Below are 24,442 nucleotides of genomic sequence, written 5' to 3'. Positions count from 1 at the left end.
TGAATTTCCCCTCCCCTTGCGGCTCAATATCGGCGCGCCCGCCCCGCGTTCCGATTGGTCCGCTTACTTTAAGCCTCCACTCTGATTGGCCTGTATCCTCGACTTCCGCCTCACTGGTTGGCTCTCCCCCTCCCCGCGCCCCGCCCCTCACCGGCTGGGGGCGTGGCCCGTAAGCGCGGCGCCTGATGGTCCTTCCGCCACCGGTGCCGCCGCAGCATGGCTGCCGTTCCCCCCGACTCCTGGCAGCCGCCCACCGTTTCCATGGAGACCACGTAAGGGGCGGGGCCTCTCCCCGGTACCGGTACCGGCACCCTACTCCCTCCCCCTTCCACGGCACTGGGGGTAAATCGGTGTCCTCTCCCTCCCACCCCGGTGTTCCTGAGTCCCCAGTCCTCCCGGTACGAGGCACACCGGTACGGTCCGACCCTCCCGGTACGGGTCCCCGGTGTCCGTGAGACCCCGGTACCGGGCAGACCCTGAACTCCACAGGTGCTAAGAAGTTCCCAGTGTCTCCGGAACGGGACAGCTCCGTTATCCCTCAGTAACAAGTAGTACTAGTTTCTGTCCCAGTACTAGAGAGTCCCTGGTCCCCGCCCCCAGTGACCCCCATGGTGTTCCTAACTCCCAAGCCCCTCGGTACCAGGCCGATCCCAGTGACCCCGTGGTGTCCCATTAGCCCCAGTGTCTCCCGGTACCACACAGAACGAGGCAGTCCTGGTTGTTTCCCCTGGTACCAAGAGCCATCCATGTCCTCCTGGGGTCGCATTTTCCCCCAGTACCTGCAGCCCCCACTGCCCCCCATCCCCTCTCACCCCTGTGTTCCCTGTCCCTGACTGACCCTAGGGGATGGGGGGGGGTGGGGAGGGAGAGGGCTGGGTGGTCACGCTGAGGTGTTTCCTGGTACCCTTCCTGTTCCGTTCCCCTTCCCGGTATTCACATTTCCCATTCCCTTAATGGGCCTGCTGGTGCTGGAGCTGTACTAACAGCACAGCCCCCTGACTTTGGTCTGAAACTGGGGTTGGAGGTCACAGTGGGATGACCCTGCCCTGCAGCTGCAAGAATTCACTCTGTAGGTGGAGGAGTTCACAGCAAGGTGATCCCATCTCCTGTTTCCATTCCTGGTGCTGTTCCCCATTCCCAGTGTTGTTCCTGTTCCTGGTTTTCCCATTCCCAGAATGGGCCCTCCCGTGCTGGAGCTGTACTAGCAGACAAAGCCCCTAGCTTTGGTCTGAAATTGGGTGTGGGAGTCACAGTGTGATTACCCTGTCTCCAGTTCCCATTCCTGGTAATGTTCCCATTCCCATTCCTGCTGTTCCCATTCCCAGAATGAGCCTGCTGGTGCTGGAGCTGCACTGACAACACAGCCATTGGCTTTGGTCTGAAGCTGGGGATGTGGGTATCACTTTGGCTTGACTCCATTTCTTTTTCCCATTCCCGTTACTGTTCCCCATTACCATTCCCTGTGTTCACATCCCAGGATGGGCCCACTCATGCTGGAGCTGTACTGGCAACATGCCCCCCGCACCTGCAAGAACTTTGCTGAGCTGAGCCGTCGTGGGTACTACAATGGCACCAAGTTCCACCGCATCATCAAGGACTTCATGGTTCAGGGAGGGGATCCCACGGGTACCGGTGAGTGCAGGCCTCTGAAATCTCCCTGGGACCCTCCCTGGTTTTAGGGGTTCCTGCTGACCACCAAATCCCCCTGCAGGCCGTGGTGGTGCCTCCATCTACGGGAAACAGTTTGAGGACGAGCTGCACCCTGACCTGAAGTTCACTGGTGAGCAGGGCCAACACTGGGAGGACACTGGAGGGGCGTCCTAGGGACCCAAGGAGCCCACCTATAAGGGGGAAGGACCCCTGAGAACACACCTGTGGAATGGGATGTCCCCTGTGTCCTTATTCATGGGGTGACATGACTCCCAGGACTCCAGTCATGGGGTGGCATGTCTCAAGGGGGCTGGTCATGTGAGTCTCCAGACTCCAGGAGTCTGATGTGGCATGTCTCCCTGTCCCCCAGATCCTGTCTATAGGGTGACAAGTCCTCTGTGTCCCCCAAAACCCCATCCATGGAGTGACATCAGCCCCAGGGGCTTTGCCATGGGATGCCCTGTCCTCTGTTTCCCCATTCCTGGTGGGACATATCCCTGTGTCCCACAGACACCAGGATCCTGGCAATGCCCAATATGGGGCTGGACACCAACAGGAGCCAATTCTTCCTCATATCCCCCTAAGACCTCTCCATTGGATGACATTTTTCCCATGATACCAGGACCTCAGCCACGGGATGACATGTCCCTGAAACCCCATCCATGGGGTGGCATGCCCCCAAGACTCTGGCCATAGGATGGCATGTTCCTCAGGGTGCCAGGACTGTTGGCCCCTGTCCTGCAGGCACTAGGATCCTAGTGATGGCCGGTATGAGGCTGGACACCAATGGGAGCAAGTTGTTACTTATGACCACTAAGACCCCTCCATCGGGTGACAGGTTTCCCAAGAGCCTGGCCATGGAGTGACATGTCCTAAGGATTGCTACCATGGGATGACGCCCTCCAGGATCCAAATCTTTGGGTGACATGTTTCCCATGATACCAGGATCTTATCCATGAGATGCCATCCCCCATGGGATGACACGTCTGTGATCGTGGGGGAACCTTGGTTTTGGGGTGGCATCTCCCCTATATCCGCATCCATGAGGTGACATGTCCCCATGTCTCACAGGTGCTGGGATCCTGGCAATGGCCAATGCAGGGCCGGACACCAATGGAAGCCAATTTTTCCTGACACTGGGCCCGGCACAGTGGCTGGATGGGAAGCACAGCATTTTCGGGAGGGTGTGCCAGGGAATGGGGGTGCTGGGGCGCCTAGCCATGGTGGAGACCAACTCCCAGGACCGACCCCTTGATGATGTCAAGGTCATCAAGGCATATCCCTCGGGGTAGGGGTGCGGGGTGGCCTCCCTCCAAATTGTACTGCTCATTTATAATAAAAGAGGTTGGATGTGGTGGGCCCCCTGCAGAGTGGTGGTTTTAGGGGGAGGTGGGGGAGGTGTCTTTGGCATGGTGGAGACCTGGGAGGTTGTGAGCCCGCCCAAAAGGGGGTTGTGGGTGCTGTTGGCGGGGTGGGTGTCTCTCCCTGGGGACATGGAGTTGCCAGTGACCCCAGTTCCTGGGGGTACAAAATGCTTGTCAGAGACCCAAATTTACCCCTACTGTGTTGTGTCTTTGTGTCCTCAAAGTTCGCTGGCACCCCCTAGAGTGTCCTTCCACCATGAACCCACTGGATCACTGAGCTTTGGGTGGAAAGGAGGGGGTATGGTGCTGTCTCCTGAGAATGGGGTCCCCACAGAGCACGGGGGACAGTGCAGACCACATGCCAGTATGCACTGGGCTTCCCCCTGGCACTGGGTAACCCCCCAGTAATGGGTGTCCCCCCTGGCTCGCAGTGTCACCCCCCTGGCTCCAAGGGCAGGATCTGAGACAGTACTGGGAGCTGCTGGCTGTTACCAGGAATGGTGTGGGTGTGATACTGGGAGCCACTGGGGGGATGGCTGGGTGTGATACTGGGAGCCACTGGGGGGATGGCAGAGGACTATGGGACTCTCTGTCTGCAAAGGGCTATGGGAATACTGGGAAGGTTCTGATTAAGAGAGAACTAGGAGGACTGGGGGCTCATCCTAGGGTGTGGGTGGTATCGAGAGTGTCAGCATGGCACGGGGTGGGGGAGTGCACTAGGAGTGTTGGAAGGGTGTTGAGGCTACCGGGGAGGGAGCACCGGGGGTCTGGTCTGGGGGTGATCCAGTGGGCAATACCAATGGTCCGTGGTGTACCAGCATCTGGAGACAGCCTCGGGGGCAATCCCAGGGTAGTAGCAGTGGTCTCGGGGCGATCCCGGGGCTGATCCTTGGTACCCGCGTCCGGGGAACACTGGGGATGGGGAGGCTGCACTGGGGGTGATGTGGGGGACGTCTGAGGGTGATGCCGGGGATCTGGATGTGATGCCGGGGATCTTAGAGCTATCCGGGGGACAGTACCAGGGCTCCAGTATCGGGAATGAGGAGACGGCCCTGCGGGCGATACGGAGGAGGCGCCGGTGGTCAGGGGAGGTTCTAGGGATTTGGCCTTGATCCCGGCGCGATCCCGGGAATCTGGGAGCGGATCCCGGGGACAGTATCAGGCTTCCAGGGGGAACCGGGCTATGGAGGCAGCTCTGAAGATGATGCAGGGGTCATCCCGGAGATCTGGGGGCGATACTGAGGCGGAGCCGGAGCGGTCCCCCGGTCCCGGGAGATACTGGGCATTTGGAAGCAGGCCCGGAGGCAGTGCGCGGGTAGATCCCAGGAATCTAGGGATGATCCCGAAAATTTCGGGAGGATCCTGAGGGTAGTCTGTGGAGGTACCGGGGAAGAGGAGGCGGCCCAGGGCGCGATCCCGGAGGCTGACCCGGAGATCTGGGGGCGATGCCAGGGGCGGTCCCGAGCCCGTCTCGTTCTCCCCGCTGGCGGTCCAGAAAAAGACCCCGGGGCAGTCCCTCGGTGCGCGGCCGGGGCCGGTGCCAGGAGCCCCGGGCGGTGCCAAGGGCGGTCCCGGGGCGGAGCCGATCGCGATCGCAGTGCCCGTGTCGAGGCAGCGACGGAGCCCGGGACATGGCGGGCCTGGGCTCCCCAGAACGGGCTGGTCCCGCTCCCGTCCCGGCCACTCGCGTGGAGCTCACGGTGTCCTGCAGGTAGTGAGGCCGCGGCGGGAGCCGGCACCGGGCGGCGGGGGCGCGGGAAGGCGCTGGGAGGCCCTGGGGGAGCAGCGGCAGCTGGCGTTGGAAGGTGCTGGGAGGCACTGGGTTGCACTGTGGTGTGGGAGTAGCTGCCGTTGGAGGGTGCTGGGATGCACTGGGTTGCACTGGGGAGCGGCGTCGAAGGGTGCTAGGTGCACTATGATGCACTGGGATCCCCTGGGATGCAGTGGGAGACGCTGGAATGCACGGGAGAGTGGGAGCAGTTGATAGTGTGAATGGCTGGGATGTACTGGAATGCACTGAGATGCCCTGGAAGGTACCGGGAGGCACTAGGGAGCGGAGAGTAGTCGGCATTGTAGAGCACTGGGAGTCACAGAGAGGCACTGGGTAGCAAGGCAGCTGGCGCTGGAAGCACTGAAACGCCTTAGGAGGCACTGGGATTAACTGGGAGACATTGGAATGTGCTGGGAGGTGTTGAGGAGCATGGGGAGCACGGGGAATGTTGGGTATGGGGATGGACGGGCACTGGGTGAGCCAAGGGTGCTGAGGGTGCAGGGCACTGAGGGGAGTGGGAGGCATGGGAGGGCATTTGGGGGTCTCTGGGACTGGAGGTGCAGGGAGGTCAGGTTTCAGGGATTCTGGGGATGCAGGAGGGGTCAGATTGGACCCTGTACCCCCTGCACCCCCTGTATCCTTTGCCCACCCTGAAACTCCTTAATCCCTGGGCCGCGCTGCATCATCTGTATCCCGTGTCCCCTGCCTGCCCTATAGCCCCCTGCACCCTCCCTCTGCAACCTGAGGTCGTTCTTTGGTGTCCTGACATATAGTTGTGACCCTGACACATGGCACTCTAACATGTCATGCTGTGCACTCTGTGCAGATGTGTCTATGCACCCCAACATGTTTTGTAGGGCACATCTGGCAGTGCACCCCAACACCCAAGCATGCTCACCAATACCTGGCTGTGCTCACTAACACCCTGCTGTGCACGCTGACACATGGTTGAGACTCCCAGCATGTGCCCCCCCCCAACATGTGTCAGACATGCTTTGCACTCCAGTCCATGTCCTGGGGCACACCTGGGTGTGCACACCCTGCCTTCTCACACAACTGGGCACAACCCGACGTGGCTGTGCACCTCAGCATATGTTCTGGGGCGCATCTGACTGCGTAAGGGGTACACACAGTCACAGGCACAGCCAGGTGCTCACACGCACACAAACTCACACACATGCATGCACACTCACTCCCCCCTGCCCCCCCAGGCAGCTCCTGGACAGAGACACCTTCTCCAAGTCAGACCCAGGTGAGTGGGGCAGACGGGATGGGGTGTGTTTTAGGGTCTCTGGGGATGTTTTGGCTCCTAAGTGTTTTGAGTTGTCTCTGGGGTCTTGGGGTTTTGGGGGGTTTTGGAGTCTTTGGAAGGTGTTGTGGGCTCAGGATATGTTGAGATCTCTGGGGGCTTGGGGGGTCTCTGGGGGGTTAGGGGGTTCTCTGAGGTATTTTGTGGGTATCTGGGGGTTTTGGAGGGTCTCTGGGAGTGTCAGTATCTCTGAGGAGTGTTGTGGTCTCGGAGGGTTTTTGGGGTCTCAGGTGTTTTTGGAGGTCTCTGGGATTGTTGTAGTTCTATGAGGTTTTGGGGGTCTCAAGGACATTTTGGAGGGTTCTGGGGGTGTTGGGAGCTCTGGGGAGTGTTGGGGGTCTCTGGGGATTTTGGGTTGTGTTTATGGGTTTTGGAGGTCTCTGGGGAATTTGGGGAGCCTCTGAGGTGTTTTGGAGGTGTGTGGGGGGGTCTTAGGGGCTCTTGCGGGGTTGGGGGAGTCTCTGAGGTGTTTTGGTGGGTCTCTGGGGGTGCCTGCCCCCCTGATGCCTCCCCCTGCAGTCTGTGTGCTGTACACGCAGTGCCCTGGCAGCAACCAATGGCGGGAGGTAAGTGACCCAATTGGTGGGGGGCAGCATGTTGGGCTGTGCACAGCTGGCCAGTTGGCACGTTTGGGTGCCCTCAGTTGGCCATTCAGGATGTTGGGGTGCTAGCTGGCTAACCGATCATCAGCATATTGTGGCAATGACCAATCAGCAAGTTAGTGTGCCAACCAGATGGCCAATCAGCATGTCAGGCATAATAACAGCCAGCCCAGCCAAGCAGCATGTAAGATTCTGGCCTATCAGCATGTTGGGGTGTTGGCCAGCTGGCCAATCAGTGTGTTGGGGTGCCAACCAGTTGGCCAGTCACCAGTGAGCAATCAGTGTCTTCGGGTGCAGCACCTGGACAATGAGCATTCTGGGATGCAGCAACCATCCAATCAATGCCAGGGGGCAGAGCAATTAGCCAACCAGCATCCTGGGGATCTGGAGAGCATGTCGAGGTGCCGGGCAGCCAGCCAATCAGCTGTTGGCATACAGCCAGGCCCCTCCCCTTGTATTTAACAGGGTGTTAATTGCAGGGCAAGGAGTGAGGGGGTGTGGAGGGGCATGGGGGTGGACTCGTGGCACAAAGCGGCACCTGGGCTTGCACCGCCCCTGCCCACCCCTTTCCCACGCATGTCCCCACATGTGCCCCGCCCGGGCCCGCTGCCTGCCTTTGCCCCGTTTCCTCCGCCCACATGTATCCCCATGTCCCCCATCTCATGTCAGCGTGTTCTCATGTCCCTGTGTCTCCATGTTGCTGTGTCCCCATATCCTCATGTTCCCAAGTCCTCAACCCCATGTCCACATATTCTCATGTGCCTATGTCTCCATGTCACTGTGTCCCCATAGCTGTATGTCCCCGTGTCCACATTCTCATGTCCCACTGCCCCCCATCCCCCTGCCCCCACCCTCATTCCCATGCTCCTGTTTTCCTGTCCTGTGGTCACATATATCCCTGTGTTTCCATGTCCTCATGTCCTCGTGTCTCCATCCCTATGCCCCCATGTCTCTGCGTCTCCATGTCCCCATATCCCTGTGTCCACATCACCACATTCCCATATGCCCATGTCCCTATGTCTGTGTCCTCATATGCCTGTATCCCCATTCCCCATGCTCATGTTCTCGTGTTCCCATGTCCCATGTTCTCATGTTCCCATCCCTATGCCTCCATGACTCAGCATCTGTATGACCCCATGTCCCTGTGTCCACACCACCATATCCCCATGTCTCTGTGTCTCCATGTCCCTGTCCTCACCCCATGTTTTCCTGTCGCCCCATTATCCCTGCTGTCCCCGTATCCACCAGTTTGGCCGGACTGAGGTCATCGACAATTCCCTGAATCCTGACTTTCTGCACAAGTTTGTCCTTGATTACTGCTTTGAGGAGCGGCAGAACCTGCGGTTTGACCTGTGAGTGGCCCCTGTGGCCCCAATGTCACCCCCCAGGTCACCCCCCTGTCCCACAAGGTCACCCCCTGGCCACCCTGGCACAGCCCCCCAGAGTGTCCTTGTCCCCATCCCTGTTCCGTGTCCATTCCTGGACAATCACCACCCTTGTTCACATCCCTGTCCCATCCCGTCCCATCTCATCCCATCCCATCCCATCCCAGTCCCCATCCCTGTCCCATCTAAGGCCCCCCTTCCCATTCTATGCCCACCTGTCCCCTCTGTCCCCAGGTATGATGTGGACTCCAAGAGCCCGGACCTCTCCAAGCATGTGAGTGCAAGATCATCCCTGCTCCCCTGGTCTCCCTGGGATGGGCATCTCCTTGGTGACACCTGATGTTCCCAATCCTGCAGGATTTCTTGGGCCAGGCATTCTGCACCCTGGGGGAGATCGTGGGCTCAGCCGGCAGCCGCCTGGAGAAGCCTCTGATGTGAGTCCTCCACTGCTTTGCCCCAGTGTCCCTATGTCCCCAGTGTCCCCATGTCCCCATGTCCTACCCCAGTGAAGCCCCTGATGTGAGCCCTTCTTGTGCCCCAGTGTGCCCAGTGCCCCCAGTGTGCCCATCTTCCTCCTAGAGAAGCCCCTGACGTGAACCCTCTCAGCCCTGGTGTCCCCAAGTCCTCCCCCTAGAGAAATGTCTTGTGTGAGCCTCCACTGTGGTCCAGTGTCCCCAAAGTCCCCAGGGTCCACATGCCCCGCACTGGAGAAACCCCTGATGGTAGCCCCCCTCAGCCCCAGTGTCCCCAGTGGTCCCAAAGTACCCTCCCCAGACAAGTCCCTGACATGAGCCCCCCCAGCCCCCGTGTCCCCATGTTTCCCTGGGTCCCTTTCAGTGTGCCCAAGATGGACTCAGACGTCAGAACCAACAGTAGTATTTTGGAGGTCTTGCTTTTTTTTTGTGGGGGGGGGAAGGCAGGTTTTCAGCAGGAAAGACATTTTTCAGCAGGAAAGACATTTTTTGAGGTCTAGCTTTTTCGTGGGGTTTGATGAGTCTGGCCTTTTCTTGGGGTGGTGGCTTTTGGAGGGAATGTGGGTTTGGGGGATCTGGCTTTTAAGGGATCTGGCTTTTTGGCTTTAGGAGGGGCCTAATGATTTTGGGGTTGGCTTTCTGGGGGGCAGTTTGTTTTGTGGGGATTGACCTTTTGGGGGGCTGAATATCTTTTGGGGACTGGCTTTTTTGAGGGGAGAAATGGCTTTTTTTTTAGGGTGCTGGAACTGGGGGGGGCTGGGTTTTTTTTTTTTTTTTTGTACACTTCCTCTTTTTGGGAGTGGTTTTTTTTTTCTTGGTGGGGAATCCCCTTCATCACCCTTCTGTGTGTGTCCCTGCAGGATGGGGACAGCCACCATGCACCCCCGGGGCAGGAGACCCTCCCCAGCCTCCTCCAGTGGGTAAGTTCTGGGGTGCTCAGTGTGTGGGGTACACCCCCAGGACACCATGTGAGCCCCTACCATGCTCACATCCCATCCCGGCAGTGGCGTTCCAGGGAAGAAGTGTGGCACCATCATACTCCTCGCTGAAGAGTTGGGAAACTGCCGGGTGAGCCGCGGCAGGGCAGGGGAGGGGGCATAGCTTGGGGACCCCGCAATATTGAGGGTGGCTGAGACACACTAGCCCGCACCCCAAAGATGAGGGTAAGGGCTGTCTATCCCCATGCTGTGTCTCTCCTCTCCTGGATCTCTCCTTCCCTCATGGAGCAGCCACCCGGCAGGATCCCATCCCTGAGGAGGGTGATGGGTGGATGACCCCCCCCCTCCCGCCCCAATTCCACCCCCCAGGACGTGGCCACACTTCAGTTCTCTGCCACCAAGCTGGATAAGAAGGATTTCTTTGGAAAATCTGACCCCTTCATGGTCTTCTACCGCAGCAATGAAGACGGGACGTGAGCATACCCCCCTGAAAACTGCAGTGACCCTCCCACACCTTATGGAAGGGCTCAACCCTAGCACAGGACACCCCCATGGACTGGCATTGGCGGGGGTGTCCAGAAATCCTCACAGCACTATGGGGGTGACAGACTGGGGGAGTGTTGGGATGGGAGAGTGACCCCCTTGTCCCCCCCCCTTGTCCTCCCCGCAGTTTCACCATCTGCCACAAGACGGAAGTGGTGCGGAATACACTGAACCCCATCTGGGCAGCCTTTGCCATTCCTGTCCGTGCCCTCTGCAATGGGGACCATGACCGGTCAGTGCCAGGGGACTGGGACCCCCTGCACCCCTTCTTTGGCCCCAAAGACCTCCTTCTTGCTCTTCCTCCCATCTCTAGGGTCCACTAGGACCTCTGAACCCCCTTCCCCCATCTCTGTCATACCTGGGAACATCCTGCACTCTCATCTCTGTGATCCTCTGAGAAGCTCTGAACCCCCTTTCCCCCCATCCACGGTGCCCCCGGATGCTGTGCAGCCCCGTCCGCTGTCTCTCTGGTCCTCCAGGACCCCCTTCCCCCTGTCTGCCCATCTCTGTGGGCATCCAGGACCCCCTTGTCCTTTCTTCCCCCATCTCCTAGGTCTTCCAGGAACCCCTGTACCCTATGTCCCCATCTCTGTCGTACGTCTAGACTCCCAGAACTCCCCTCACTTCGTGTCTGTGGTGCCCCAGGGCCTCCTTCCCATCTGTGGTCCCTCAGAATCCCTTCCCCTGTGTCTGTGGTACCCCAGGACCCTCTTTACTTCCTTCCCCACATCTCTGTGGTCCCAAAGACCCCTGCATCTCCTTCCTCATTTCTGTGGTACCTCAGAACCCCCTGCAGACCTTCCATCTTCTCTGTGGTTCTCTGAGATCCTCAGAATCCCTTCCCCTGTCTCTGTGGTACCAGTAGCACTGACCCCCCTGCCCCTGCAGTGTTGCCTGCTTTTGCCTCAGTTAACCCATCTGGGCAATGGGCATCACAGCTGTCACCGAGCCATCCCTCCCCACACTATCCTAAACAAGTATCACCAGCTGCTGTCCTGGCAAACAGCTCCTCACGCTGCTTTGGCCCCATGTTGGATGTTGCTGTGGCAACGATGGATAAAAATATCCCAACGAGGAAAAGAAGAAAGCAGGAAAAAGCCCACAGAGGCGTCAAAACAAATCCCACAGGGAGCAGGGGGTGGCGGGTGCTTGGGGGAGAGGGGAAGGTGGGATTTGGGGGTGTCAGGGGGTGCCGGTGACCCCTCCCTGCTTTGCAGAGCCATCAAGGTGGAGGTATATGACTGGGACCGTGATGGCAGGTGAGCTGTATGAGGTCCTGGGGACTGCCCCCCCCCCCCACCCTGGGCTTGCGCCCCCCGAGTGACAGGCCCCCCCCATGTGATGGGGAATGCCCCACCCCTGCATCCCCAAGGAGATGGAACCCCCCCAGGTGATGGGGACCACCTGAGTAATGGGAATTCCCCAGGCTATTTGGGGTTCCCTGGCTGATGGGAAACTTTCTGGGCAATGGGAAAGCCCTCATCCTCATACCCCTGAGTGATGGGGATCCCCCCAAGTAATGGGAACCTCCCTAACCTGGCTCATGGAGAATCACTGGCCTTGCAGCCACGACTTCATTGGGGAGTTCACCACCAGCTATCGGGAGCTCGCGCGAGGCCAGAGCCACTTCAATGTGTATGAGGTGAGGGGGGAGGGGTACATAGGTGGGGGGTCCTGCAACCCCCCCTGGGGATCACGGTCCCACTGCTGCGCCCCCAGGGGTTACGGTTCCCAGGGTCCCTGTGCTGCACCCCTGTGTGTTGGCTGTGGGGTCCTAACACTGCACTCCTTGGGTGTTACGGTCCCCAGGGTCCCTCTCTCTGCTGCATCTCTGGGTGCCAGGGTCCCTGTGTGGGTTCAACATCCCCCAGGGTCCCCATGATGCAATCTTGGGGTCTTATGGTCCCCAGGGTCCCTCCCAACACTGCACCCTGGTGTGTCATATACCCAAGGGTCCCCCTCCTGCACTCTGAGATGTCATGGTGCCCAGGGTGCTCATGCTGCAGCCACAGAGGTTTACAGTCCCCAGGATTCCCTGTGCTACAGCCCGGGGTGTTGGGATCCCCACACTGCACCCCTGGGGTGTTGTGGTCCCCATGCTGCACCCTGGGGTGCAGCACCTACAGCTGCTCCCTTGAGCATCCCCAGCCCCTGCCATGGGTCTCCAGCTGCACTACAGTCCCCAGGGTCCCCACATGCACCCCTGGGTGTCACAGCCCACTCTATGCTCCTATGCTCTGCACCTCAGCACAGTGCTCCCACTGCTGTCCCCTGGCATATTCTGTGCCCCCTTGTCTCCCAGGATGTGACAGTCCCTTACACTGCTCTCTGGGGCCTCCGGTCCCTGTGAGAAGCATCCCCCTTCCTTTCCCTCCGATGCCTGCAGGTGGTGAATCCCCGGAAGAAGATGAAGAAGAAGAAGTACCTGAACTCCGGGACAGTGAGGATGGGGATGTGCAGAGGAGGGGAACGCAGGGGGTGTGGGCACTTCCTCCCCTGAGTCGCATGTTCTCACAGGTGACACTGCTGTCCTTTGCTGTGGAGGCTGAGCACACCTTCCTGGACTACATCAGGGGCGGGTGAGCAGGGATGGGAGGGCCCCAGCACCTCCAGCTGCAGTTTTGATGGTTCCAAACACCCCCAGTTCCTTCCTTGGGGGTACCCAGCACCCTGAGCTGCTCCCTCGAGGGCAGGGAATCCCCAACACCCCCGGCATCTATTTCACTAGCAGGGGGCTCCCCAGTACCTACTGTTGCTCCCTTAGAGATGGGAGATGGGGTTCCTGCTCTTTCCAACTCTTCCCTGTGGGATCTCCAACACTCCCAGTTGCTCCATTGGGGGTCCTCAGCACACCTAGCTCTTCCATTGGGGGTCTCAGCACCCCCACCCAGATGCCTCCTTGGGGGGCAGGCTGTCCCCATCACCTACAGCGGCTTCATTTGTAGTCCCCAGAACCTACAATTGCTCCTTCTGGAAGTCTCCAGTACTTCCAGCAACTCCCTTTGGGGTCCCAAACACCCACAGCTGCTCCTTTGGGGGAAGAGGGTCCCCACTACCCCCATCTTCTCCACTGGGGGTCCTCAGCACCCGCACCCAGATGCTCCCTCATGGGCAGGGGCTGCCCAGCACCCCAAATTGGTAATTTGTGGGTTCCCAGCACCCCCAGCTTCCTCCTTAGGTGACACCTCAGTGTAGGTACACTTGGAGTTGCTCTGAATTCAGGGATAGGTGCACCCAGTCCAACTTGTGGCCCCAGGGGTATCCCTACCCCAAACATGCAGGTGACCCCCTGTGTCACCCCAAGGCCACTCTACCCCCCAGGACCCAACTCAACTTCACAGTGGCCATCGACTTCACGGCATCCAATGGTGAGCAGGGGCTGTGTCCCCCCAGGTGGATTTATTTGGGGCAGTTGTAACAAGTTTGGTGACATGGTGGTGTCATCCTTGTCACCAGTTTGGGGACATGATGTTGTGATCCTTGTTGGGGACATGGTCCTGTCTCCCTTGTCACTCCCTTGTCATTGGGGTCATGATGGCATTGTCCTTGTCATGGGTTTGAGGTCATGGCGGTGTTATTTTTGCCACTGCGTTGGTACTGCGGTGGTGTCATACTTGTCACGAGCTGCCACTTGGTTGGGGATTAGGTGCGATCATCACTGTCATTGTCATTGAATTTGGGACAGAGTGTAGTCATTCTTGTCACTGTGTTGGGGACATGGTAATGTCATCCTTGTCACTGTGTTGGTTCCATGGTGGTGTCATCCTTGTCATCAGCTGTCACCAGGTAGGGGATGTGGTGGCATCACCCTTGTCACCAAGTTGGGAATATGGTGATATCACCCTTGTCACTGGGTTGGGGAATGTGGTGGTGCTTGGAGACATGATGGATTATCCTTGTCCTGGTCACTGTCTTATGGATGACATCATCCTTGCCACTGGGTTGACGCCATAGTGGTGCCATAGTTATGGGGATGCTGGGGGTGTTTTGGGGGTGCTGGAGGTATTATGACAGTGCTGGGGGGCCTGTGGGGGTGCTGAGTCCCATGCCCATGCAGGGAACCCCTCACAGCCCACGTCCCTGCACTACCTGAGCCCCTTCCAGCTGAATGCCTACAGCCTGGCACTGCGGGCCGTGGGGGACATCATCCAGGACTACGACAGTGACAAGATGTTCCCAGCCCTTGGCTTTGGTGCCAAGGTCCCGCCGGATGGGCACGTGTCTCACGAGTTCCCACTGGTGAGGGGCCAAGGCAGGACAGGACTGCAGATGAAGGGTGGTGTCCTTGTCACCCAGTTGGGAACATGGTGGGATCATCTGTCACATGGAAATATCATCCTTGTGCTTGAGTGGTGTCATCCTCATCACTGGTCTGGGGCCATGGCAGTGTCATCCTCATCACCATATTAGGAAGGGGTTTCGTGTTGTCACCAGGTAGTCTCATCCTAGATCTTGTATACCGAGTTGTATACATGGTGTTGGATCTGGATTGGGGGTGTGGTGGTGTCATCCTTATCCTTGGGCTGGGAACATAGTGGCATCATCATTTTGTGACTGGTCTGGGGTCATGGCAGTGTCACCAGGTTGGAGACATAGTAGCATCATTCTCATCACCAGATTCAGGATATGGTGGTGTGGTCTTTGTCACTGTGCTGGACATATGATGTCCTTGTCACCCATTCTCACTGTGTTGGGGACGTGGTGGTATCATTCTTGCCACTGGGTTGGGGATGTGGTGGCATTTTCCTTGTCACTGGGGATGTGGTGGTGTCATCCCTGTCTTGGATTGGGAACATAGTGGCATCAACATTTTGTCACTGGGTTGAGGCCATGGCAGTGTCATCCTTGACACTGAGTTGGGAACATGTTGGTGTCTCCCTTGTCACCACATTGTGGACATGGTGGTATCATCCTTGTTAGGGGGGACCACAAGCCATCCTTGTCTGTGGGTGGGGTCTTTGGTGTCACCCTATCCATGGGTGGGGGCCATAGTGTCACCATGGTCCTGGTGTCCCTGTGACAGAACGGGGATGCATCAAACCCGGCATGCTGTGGCATCACCGGGGTGCTGGAGGCATATCAGTGCAGCCTGCGCCGTGTCCAGCTCTACGGCCCCACCAACTTTGCCCCTGTTGTCAACCATGTTGCCCGGTAAGAGGGGCCTCATGCCCCGGGGTGTGGTCCCTGTGCCCCCTGGCGTCATGCAGGGTCCCCCCAGCTCAGCGGCCACAGTGCTGGATGGGTCCCAGTACTTTGTCCTCCTCATCATTACCGATGGTGTCATCTCCGACATGGCCCAGACCAAGGAGGCCATTGTCAATGTGAGACCCTTGTGGTGGCACTGGGGTGGGTAGTGGAAACCCTGGGTGCTGGGGGCAGGGAACCTGGGACCCTTGGGTGATGGCAGTGGGGGAGGGATTGGGACCCTTGGGGGGGATAGGAAAGGTTGGGGACCCTTGGGTGCTGGGGGTTGAGGAGGTGCTAGAACCCTTAGGGGGTGGGAAGGGGCTTGAACCCCTGGGTTCTGAGGGTTTGGGGGTGGCTGGGACTCTTTGGATGATGATGTGGGTAAGGAGGAGCTGGGACCCTGAAGCTGAGAGGGAGGAGGTGGGTTGGGACCCTTGCATGCTGGAGGGGTGAGGAAGGGGTTGCTAGCCCTGGGTGCTGGGGTGGGGTTGTGGACCCCTGGGTGCTGGAGGCAGTGAGGAGGGACTGGGACCTTTGAGAGGTGGGAAAGAGCTTGGACCCCTGGGGTTGAGAAGGGGCTGTCACCCCCAGGGTTTGCGATGTATGGGTGTCTGGAACCCCTGGGTGCTGCAAGGGGGCTGGGAAGTTCCTGGAACCCCCCAGTGCCAGTGGGGAGGTCTGAGACCCTTGGGTGATGGGGGGTGGTGAGGGACTGGAATCCTTGGGGGAGGGGGTGTTGGCACCCCTGGGTGCTGTGGGGAAGGGGCCGGGGGGGTGGCAGCATCATTAAATTTCATGGGACTCCCTTCACCCCCTGGCTCCCTCAGGCTGCCAAATTGCCCATGTCCATCATCATCGTGGGAGTTGGCCAGGCAGAGTTTGATGGTACGATATGGGGGCAGGGGGGAGCTAGGGGAAGGCTGGGGGATCAGGGGGGGGGTCCCTTGGCCAGTGGAACTATGAGCTGAATGTGTCAGCATATGAATGGGCTCAGCATTACCCCAGTGAGGGGGCTTGGGGGTTCTGGGTGTGAGGTTGAGAGGGACATAATGGGATCCCACCCTGGGGTGGGGGGTCCTGGGGTGCTGCTGACCTCCTCCCCACATCGTCCCCAGCCATGGTGGAGCTGGATGGGGACGACATCCGCATCTCTTCCCGTGGGAAAGTGGCTGAGCGTGATATCGTCCAGGTACCGACCTCACCAATGCGCGATTTGGGGACCCCCTTCCAGCCCAACCAGCAAGGTGGTGGGGGATTCCCTGGGGACTTCAAATCAGCGCCATCACTCCTGGGGTGCACTGGGTGGGACTGGTGTGTAGGGATAATGTGGACTGGGATGTGGGGCAGCACTGGCATTTGGGGGTGCACTAGCATTTGGGGGTGCACTGGGACATGAGTGGGATGCACTTGGACAAGGAGATGCAATGGGTTTGGGATGCACCTGGATGGAGGGATGCATTGGGATTTGGGGGTGCACTGGGACATGGTGAGGGGGCTTCATTGGGAAAACAGGGTACCCTGGGACTTCGGATGTACCTTGGAATGAGGGCACATGGGAGTGTATTAGGATATGCGGGGCACCGAGACAGGAAGAGGACAATAGGGCATGAAAGGAGGTTTACTGGGAAATGGGGGGTGGTTGGAATGTCGGGGATGTGCTGGGACATAGAAGCTGTGCACTATGACATGTAAGGATGCACTGGGAAAAAGGAGTGCACTGGGGCTTGGAATGTATCACAGTGGGGGGAAACACTGGGGCATTGGGTGCACTGGGTACATGGTGGGGACCTTCACTGGGAAAAGTGGGTGTACTGAGATTTGGGATGTACCGTGGAATGGAGGTGCAGTAGGACATGGGGGTTTATTAGGATATGGGGGGCACTTTGGCATGAAGCAGGATTGGTACTGGGAAATGGGGGGCACTGGGATGTGGGGGCACTGGGACATGGAGGGCCTGTACTGTGACATGAAGAGAGGATGTACTAAGACATTTGGGGGAGGCTGTGCTGTGAAAAAGGGGTGCAAGGAGACTTAGGATGTTCCTGCGTGGGGGGGGGGGGGGGGGGGGGAGCCTGGGACATTAGGAAGCACTGGGACATGGGGGAACATTGGGACATTGGAGAGGGGCACTGGGATATGGGATGTACCTGGATGTGGGGAGCACTGGGACATGAAGGGGGAAGGTATTGGGGAAGGGGGTTGCACTAGGAAATGAGGGGGGCACTCAGATGTGGGGGGCACTGGGACATGAGGAGGGTGTGCTGTTAAATGAAGGGGGCACTGGGGCAACATTATGGACCTGGATGTGGGGGGGCAGTGGGACATGGGGGTGTACTGGGAAATAGGAAGGGGCACTGGGTGTGGAGGCTGTGGGAAATGAGAGGCACTGGGATATAGAGGGGTGTTGGGACTTGGGATGCACGTGGATGCGGGGATGCCCTGGGACGTGAAGAGGGGTGTACTGGGAAATGGGGAACACTGGGATGTGGGAGTACATTAGGACATTGGGGGGAGGGGGGGGGAGTACCAGGATATGGGGAGGCACTGGGTCTTAGTATGTACCTGGGACATCAGGAATGGGGAGGGGTCACTGGAGCTGCTGTGCGTGGGGCACACAGTTCCAGGGGCTACCGGCCCTGGACCCCTCAACCGCTCTGCCTCCCTGTGCCCTCCCAGTTTGTTCCATTTCGTGACTACATGTCGGGGGGTCCTGGCGCAGGGCTGAGCATGGCAGGGCTGGCACGGGAAGTCCTAGCTGAGATTCCTGACCAGCTCCTCTCTTACATGAAGGCACGGGGCATAAAACCTGCCCCCATCCCTCCCATGTCTCCTGAAACCCCCCCACCCTGACTGCTTGCCCCCAACACACCACATCCCCTCATCCTACCCCAGAACCCTCTATCCAGGGACCAAAGGCAGCCATACTCTGCCAGGAACCTGGGACCGGGGGTCCCTCTCCTCCCTTCCACAACCTTGGGGTCATCCCCTGATCTGGGGTTCCCTCCTCAATCCGGGTTCCCACCACCACACCCATAAACCAGCCTTTGGGTTTCCCAAGGGGATTGGGATGGTGATGCCTAAACATTCTTGGCGATGGCACTCCCCCCTATACCCATCGAGGACTGTCTTGCCCCCACAAAAAAGGGGCAGGGGGTCTTCACCCTTCTGAACAAAAAACTGGGGTGCTCAGGAGCCTCCACCAAATGTGGAGTGTCCCCCTCAGGTGATGCATGACTCCTCCTCACCTCACCAGCCTCCCCAAATCCATGGTTCCCCCCTAATTTCCTGGGCTGATCCCAGTGCGGGTTGCCAGTGTTTTTTGTGTTCCCCCTTGCCGTGTTGCATGTGGGTTTCTGTTGAGTTGCCTTAAATTGCAATAAATTATTGTGTCTTTAATTACAGTTCCCTCCCCTGGGACGCCCCCGCATTTCCCCTAAGAGGGGCCCTACCCTGGCTGTTTGTGTAACTCCCCCGTGTATGACCCTCTCCAGCTGTGTGACACCTCCTGAGACTGTGACAACTCCCCTGCTCAGCTGTGTGACTCTCCCTCTCCAGCTCTGACCCCCCCAGCTCTGTCCCCTCCAAGCTGTGAGCCCCTCCCGCTGTGTCACCACCTCAACCTGTGCTCTCCCCCCAGCTGTGACACCCCAGCTCTGACCCCTCCCCAGTTGTCTGACCCCCCACACACACTGTGTGAACCCCCTCAAATATGTGACCTCCCTGGCTGTGTGTGATCCTCCCCCCAGCTCTGACACCCCCCAGGTGTGGGACAGCCCCCATGTCTGATATCCCCTGCCTGTGATGCCCCCACACAGTGTAACGCCCCCAGGCTTTGGCATCCCCCTCAGCTCTGAGCCCCCACCAGCTGTCTGTGACCCCCCTCCACTGTGTGACACCTCCCCACTGTGTGACACCTCCCCACTGTGTGACACCTCCCCACTGTGTGACCCCCAAAACTGCGAATCTGCAGAAACCACATGGGGCAGGGGAGAGTTGGGCTTTTTACAGGACTCTGCCCCCCCACCCCCCAAAACTGCTTGAAGGGGGCCCTGGGAAGTTGGGGGGGGGGGGGGCCCACAGAGACCCCACATCCCACTGGGGGCGTCACAAAGTATCCACACCCCAGTTAGGGGGGGTCACAAAGCCCTCACACTCCACTTTCATAGGGTAAAAAAGCACCCCCCAACTGTGTCTGTGGGGTCTCATAAAGCCCCCCATCCCAATTGGGGGGGGTGGGTCACAAAGTGCCTACACTCCAACTTGGCGGAGGGCAGGGGCTATAAAACCCCTGCACCCAAATCGAGGGGGTCCTAGACACCCCACGTATGTCCTGGTTTGGGACCTGCGTTTAAACAGTTCCAAGAAAAAGGGAAAAAAAACAGTCCAGGGAACTTCTCTGCCCTAGCTAGCTGAAACTAACTAAAAGCAAAAAAGAAAAAAGATCTCTGTCCTGCAGTCTCTCCAAGCCTCCGCCGAACACGCTGTCCGCAGAAGAATGTGGAGGAGTCAGGCAGTTTTCTTAAAAAACAAACTCCTCGCTTCTCCTTGCTCTTAGAACCAGTCTTAAAGGCACAGGACTCAATATACAGCACAAACAGAACAGACGATTGGGGATACAAGCGTCATAAAGTTACCCTAGGACAACGTCCCAGCTGGGTGAGGTCACAAAATGCCCATCCCTCAGTTTGGGCATCACAAAGCCCCTGCACTCCAACGGGGGCGATGAAAAACCTTCTCCCCCCTGGCTGGGAGGTGGTGGGTGTTTTAGGCCCCTGTCTCCCCCCCTAAAAGAACTGGCTTTCCAGTGTAAGGGAACTGCACCAGTGCTGAGACCAAACCTGTTGGCGGGTACTAGGGGGGAGACCCCATGTTGGGGTGGCTGCTCTCACCGCCCCCCCCCCTTCCTGCACCCCTTCAAGCTGTGGGGGCCCTCCAGATCCCCAAATCGCTTCAAGATTCCATTCTTTATTGCTGCATTTCCCTTGGCCAAGGTCAGCCCCGGGGGAAAGCAGCATAGATCCTGGGGGACACAGACCCAAACTGGCACACCAAAATACGGGAAGCCTCCCTCAGATCAGGCAGCGTGAGCAGGCCTCATGTTGCTGTGGAGAGGAACAGGTGGGCAAAAAGCCCCTGAGACCCCCCATAACATGGCTGAGAGCAGGGGTGTCATCGTTTGCTGGGGGTGGGGTGTGTCAAGCATTGCTCCTGGAAATAAAATACTCCAAATAAAGGGGAGGAGGGGCAGATGAAACCCTGCATGTATGTCCCAGGGCAGAAAAATAGGGAGAGGGTCCTTGACTGTTTGGGAGGGGCCCACCTTGTCTGGGGTTGGGGGAAGTCAGTTTGGAGGGGTACCTGACTGTTTGGGAAGGTCTTTCCCTGTTTGGGAGGACCCACTGTGTGTGTCTGTGTGTGTGTGTCTGTGTGTGTCGGGGGGGAGGAGCGGGGGTGGGTCCAGCAAGACATCTCTGGAGGCTGCTACTCCAGGAAGTCCTGAGGGGAGGTGGAATTGTCACACACCGGGGTCCCTCCACATTTATCCATTTGGCCTCCTCCAAACACTCACCTCTTTAGAATCATTGTGGAAAAAAAGCTTGGGTTATTACCCCCAGCTAGCAATTAAACTGTGCTCCCAGGCTGTTTCACACACAGGATTCCTCTGGAAGACTCCAGAAAGCTAAGAGTCAGCTCTGGCTTATCCATGTTCCATGTCCTAAAGCTGCCTGGGAGAAGAAATTTAGGGTCAGCTCCTGTGGCACAATCCCTCCTGGCCACGGGCACAGCGCCGGAAAGGTCTTTGCATGCCAAGGCTTTGCTGCAGCCATGGAAATTGCCTGGCTCATGGTCAACATTCCTGCTCAGACAGACAACCTCAGTGCCCTAGCAGCAGGAAATTGTCAGGTCGGGGTGGTACCAGTGCCAGCAAACGCCACACCTGGACAGTGCGGGCACTGGAAATTTGCTGGCTCTGGACTCCTGGCACCAGCAAATTACCAGATCTAGGTGGTGCCGGTGGTGGCACTGGGAAATTTCTCTATCTTGTTGGCAGTACCAATACAAGATTTCAGGCTCAAGGTGCTGGTAAGGACCAGATCTAGACTTCTTCCTTCCTGCCTTCCTGCCTTCCTTCTACGTAGTGTTCTCACCCTCACCAAATCCTTGGCACTTCACCTCAGCCCTCCACACCTTGGGACCTTTACCTTCCCAATTTAACTGAAACCTCCCAGAAGACACTTCTAGGACCCAAAATGGCTAAAAGCAGCAGGGGCATCCCCAAAAGTGCCCCCTCCTGTCCATCCCTCTAGTGCCCCACTCCAAAAGCCCAATCCACCCCATCTCCCCTTCCAATTCCTACCCCTCACAAACTTCATCCCACCCCCCCTGGTCCATCCCCACCCTATACCACCTCACTCCATCCAACCCCACCCCACCCCACCCCACCCCACCCCATCCCACCCCATCCCATCCCATCCCATCCCATCCCATCCCATCCCATCCCATCCCATCCCATCCCATCCCATCCCATCCCACCGCTCCTGGGCAGGAAGCCCCATCCAACCAGGCCTTGGAAACTTCAAGGGATTCAGGGGCAGCCACAGCTTCTTGGGCCGACCTGTGCCATGGCTCAACTGCCCTCCCAGGGTACAATTCCATCCCCACATCCAATCTCACTCTGCCCCCGAGCAGTGCAAAGCTGTTCCCTGGGTCCTCTCCCTGCAGGCCCTTGGCAAGGGTCCCTCTTAGCCAGCAATTGCTGCTCCTCCCTGCTGTGGGGCAGAAGCTGCAAGTTGATTTTCTCCCCGTGGCCCTGGCACAGCCCTGAACTGTAGTTTTCTCCATGAGACTAGATGGCTGCCAATGGCAAAAGTAAGAGTCTGGCTCTCTGGCACCAGGTGGGATTTTACAGCTTTTATTCTCAAGTCCTGCCTGCTTTGCTGGAGACCTTTCCCAATGACTCGCCAATGCCAGAGAGAGCTGGACCCTCCCCCGTCGGGGCTTTTTCTCCAGGGGGCAGGGCCCGGAGGCACCACCCAATAAGGGAGAAGTGGCAGGGGAACAGAGTTAGGTTCCATTTCAGTGTGGGGGGTGGGCACCGCTGGGCAAGGATGGATAGAAAAAACAGTACAAATCTGATGAAATATAAACCCAATTAATGCATTACAACTTTTCCCCTTTTCTTATTAAATTAAGAAGGTTTGTGGGAGATGCTCAGAGTTCGGACCTTGAGTACCTTTAAAGTTGCAAAAGAAAAATGACTTTTAGTGCAAACTCTTCAGAAAAACACTGTTAAGGACTAACGATAATTAGAAGGAGAAGGTTGGGCGCTTCCTCCTCCTCCAGGCAGCACTGGCCACTTGTGGGCCCTCTGCAGGTGGTTTTGCAGGTTTAGGGATGAAAGATTTCACCCACTTGAGACTAGGGGAAGTGGACACATAGGCATACCCACGACCCCAGGTGACCTCATCATGAGGACTTTTTGTTTCTCTGGTTGCTGGATCCTTTACTATCACATTCGGTGACTTTTGCTGAATGGCAGAACTGGTTAAAGCAGGATTATTTCATTTAACATTTACATTTTCTAGTTTTTTTGAAAAATTCCCTTTGGACCTTTGAGACCTCCCGCCCCCCATTGTCCCCAAAGTCCAGAAATTGCTTCTTTAAAGGGCACCGAGATGCCCAATGTCCAGTATAGCAGTGTCCTCACACGCCTCCAGGCATACAGACTAGCTCAGTTCTGCACTGCTACTACGAGGATCGGTCGGGGTTACATGCAGGGCGAGTAACCTCCTCCCGGTGGGCTCTTGGTTCCCCACACCAGCGAGTGGACCTGATGGAATTGCGACAGCGGCGACGGAAAAAGAGTCGTCTCTCTTCAGGCAGGGTAGAAGGTAGTTTATTAAGGGGACTCCGTCAAGGAGCTCCACCTCAGACCGCTGCTGCCCAGAGAGAACAGAGATCAAAGCCTGACAGCCACTTATAACCGGGCGAGGGCTGACAACAGGTCAGCCAACCAAGGAACACGGGGGTGGTAACAGGGGTGTCAACCTTTGAACCATTAACAAAGCACAGGAGGGTAGGAGGGGATTCCCCGGGCACCAGCCTACCACTGGACACCTCTCCTGGATCTTTCCAGAATCCAGGGAAGGGTCTCGAAGTGACAGACAGGGCAACCACGAGGAGAGGGGGGAATTGACAGGGACAGGTGCAGGGAAGGAATGACTGACAGAAAATGTCTGCTTATATACCTAACTCAAAAGGGGGAAAACCAGTACAGAACACAGGGGTATACAGTGGACTAAACCATTACAAAAATAACTCAAAAATCTTACAAAAATAACTTAATAAAACAACTCTCACACCACTACAGTCCAGCCTGATCGCACAGGAGACACGTTCCTCTCTTGGGCGGTGGCCGTGGCACAGGTACAGGAAGCACGGTGTCTGCAGGGCAACTTTTTGTGGCGGCTTGACTCTGCAACTGTGGTTTTGATGAGCTTTTATGAAGGGGATCTTCCTGGCCCACACCTGGACGGCGTCATCTAAAGCTGGAGCCGGTTCTATAGACAGGCTGAGGATAGCTGCCTTGCACTGTTTGTCTGCATCGGCCAGAGCCATCTCCTCCAGGACCTGTTCCTGAGCTTCTTCATTCTTAACCTGTAACTCGATAGCTCCTGTTAATCACTCCACAAATGTTACTAAAGGTTCTGATGGAAGCTGCTTTATTTTACTGTAAGGTTGGAAAGACTTACCGGGCTGGGTTGCTAATTGAATTGGCAGATTCTTCTTATCAACAGCCATTTCAGGATTTTGCCAAAGCTCCGGAAACAAATCTTTTTGGAGGTCAAAGGGAACTGTAGTATTTCTTGCTAAATTTACTTTTAAATGGTTGCAAAAGTATTCTCTTTCATATTGAAATTTGGCCTGAGCTTTGCATAAACCCTGAATCGCTTGTTGGGGAAGGGGTCCCAATTACTGTGGACAGCACTCCCTCTTTTTGATTGTTGGTATGTGAAAGGGGTGGCAGAAAAGCTGGGGTTGCTTCCGGGTTCCCTGCTCCCCCCTCCCTCCAGGGCGTGAGAACCGGGACTGTGGGCGGGGAACCCGTGGGAACCAGGGGCAGGGAGGGGGCTGGAGGCTTGAGCCACACGGGGCGGAGTTGGAAGGCAGAGGTTTGAGGGTAGGGGGCAGAGTCAGAGGAGAGGGCAGTGCCGGGGCG

The 24,442-nt window shown here is 57.5% G+C and overlaps 2 protein-coding genes across 19 annotated transcripts; both read left to right on the top strand.

The window, feature by feature from the left end:
- Positions 1 to 156: 156 nt before the first annotated feature.
- On the top strand, positions 157 to 3,005 carry PPIL1 (peptidylprolyl isomerase like 1). 2 transcript variants are annotated; one of them, XM_040085525.2, is made up of 5 exons: positions 192 to 272; positions 1,326 to 1,392; positions 1,478 to 1,632; positions 1,712 to 1,780; positions 2,722 to 3,005. In XM_040085525.2, coding segments are annotated over exons 2-5 (447 nt in total). In that variant the 5' UTR covers positions 192 to 272; positions 1,326 to 1,390; the 3' UTR covers positions 2,943 to 3,005. The 2 variants fall into 2 exon arrangements, with proteins under 2 accessions (XP_039941458.1, XP_039941459.1); XM_040085524.2 differs by lacking the exon at positions 1,326 to 1,392 and having other exon boundaries at positions 157 to 272.
- Positions 3,006 to 4,600: 1,595 nt separating this feature from the next.
- LOC120762814 (copine-5-like) lies at positions 4,601 to 18,743 on the top strand. 17 transcript variants are annotated; one of them, XR_009208491.1, is made up of 21 exons: positions 4,601 to 4,725; positions 5,997 to 6,037; positions 6,614 to 6,660; positions 7,945 to 8,048; positions 8,316 to 8,355; positions 8,439 to 8,515; positions 9,415 to 9,474; positions 9,559 to 9,622; positions 9,862 to 9,965; positions 10,163 to 10,267; positions 11,253 to 11,294; positions 11,602 to 11,677; positions 12,422 to 12,475; positions 12,553 to 12,614; positions 13,340 to 13,403; positions 14,107 to 14,274; positions 15,059 to 15,186; positions 15,254 to 15,381; positions 16,050 to 16,107; positions 16,338 to 16,411; positions 17,899 to 17,963. XR_009208491.1 is itself a non-coding variant. In XM_058423464.1 (21 exons), the coding sequence occupies exons 1-21, from the start codon at positions 4,646 to 4,648 to the stop codon at positions 18,686 to 18,688; spliced, it is 1,533 nt and encodes a 510-aa protein (XP_058279447.1). In that variant the 5' UTR covers positions 4,601 to 4,645; the 3' UTR covers positions 18,689 to 18,743. The 17 variants fall into 17 exon arrangements, 16 of the variants coding, with proteins under 16 accessions (XP_058279447.1, XP_039941543.2, XP_039941537.2 ...); XM_058423464.1 differs by lacking the exon at positions 17,899 to 17,963 and adding an exon at positions 18,625 to 18,743 and having other exon boundaries at positions 15,336 to 15,356; XM_040085609.2 differs by having other exon boundaries at positions 13,357 to 13,403; positions 14,093 to 14,274; positions 15,336 to 15,356; positions 17,899 to 18,618.
- Positions 18,744 to 24,442: the final 5,699 nt, after the last annotated feature.

The sequence above is a fragment of the Hirundo rustica genome, chromosome 24 (genome assembly GCF_015227805.2).
Source record: "Hirundo rustica isolate bHirRus1 chromosome 24, bHirRus1.pri.v3, whole genome shotgun sequence".
Lineage (NCBI taxonomy): Eukaryota > Metazoa > Chordata > Aves > Passeriformes > Hirundinidae > Hirundo > Hirundo rustica.
Note: the sequence above shows the minus strand (reverse complement) of the source record. Positions and strands in the feature narration are given on the sequence as shown.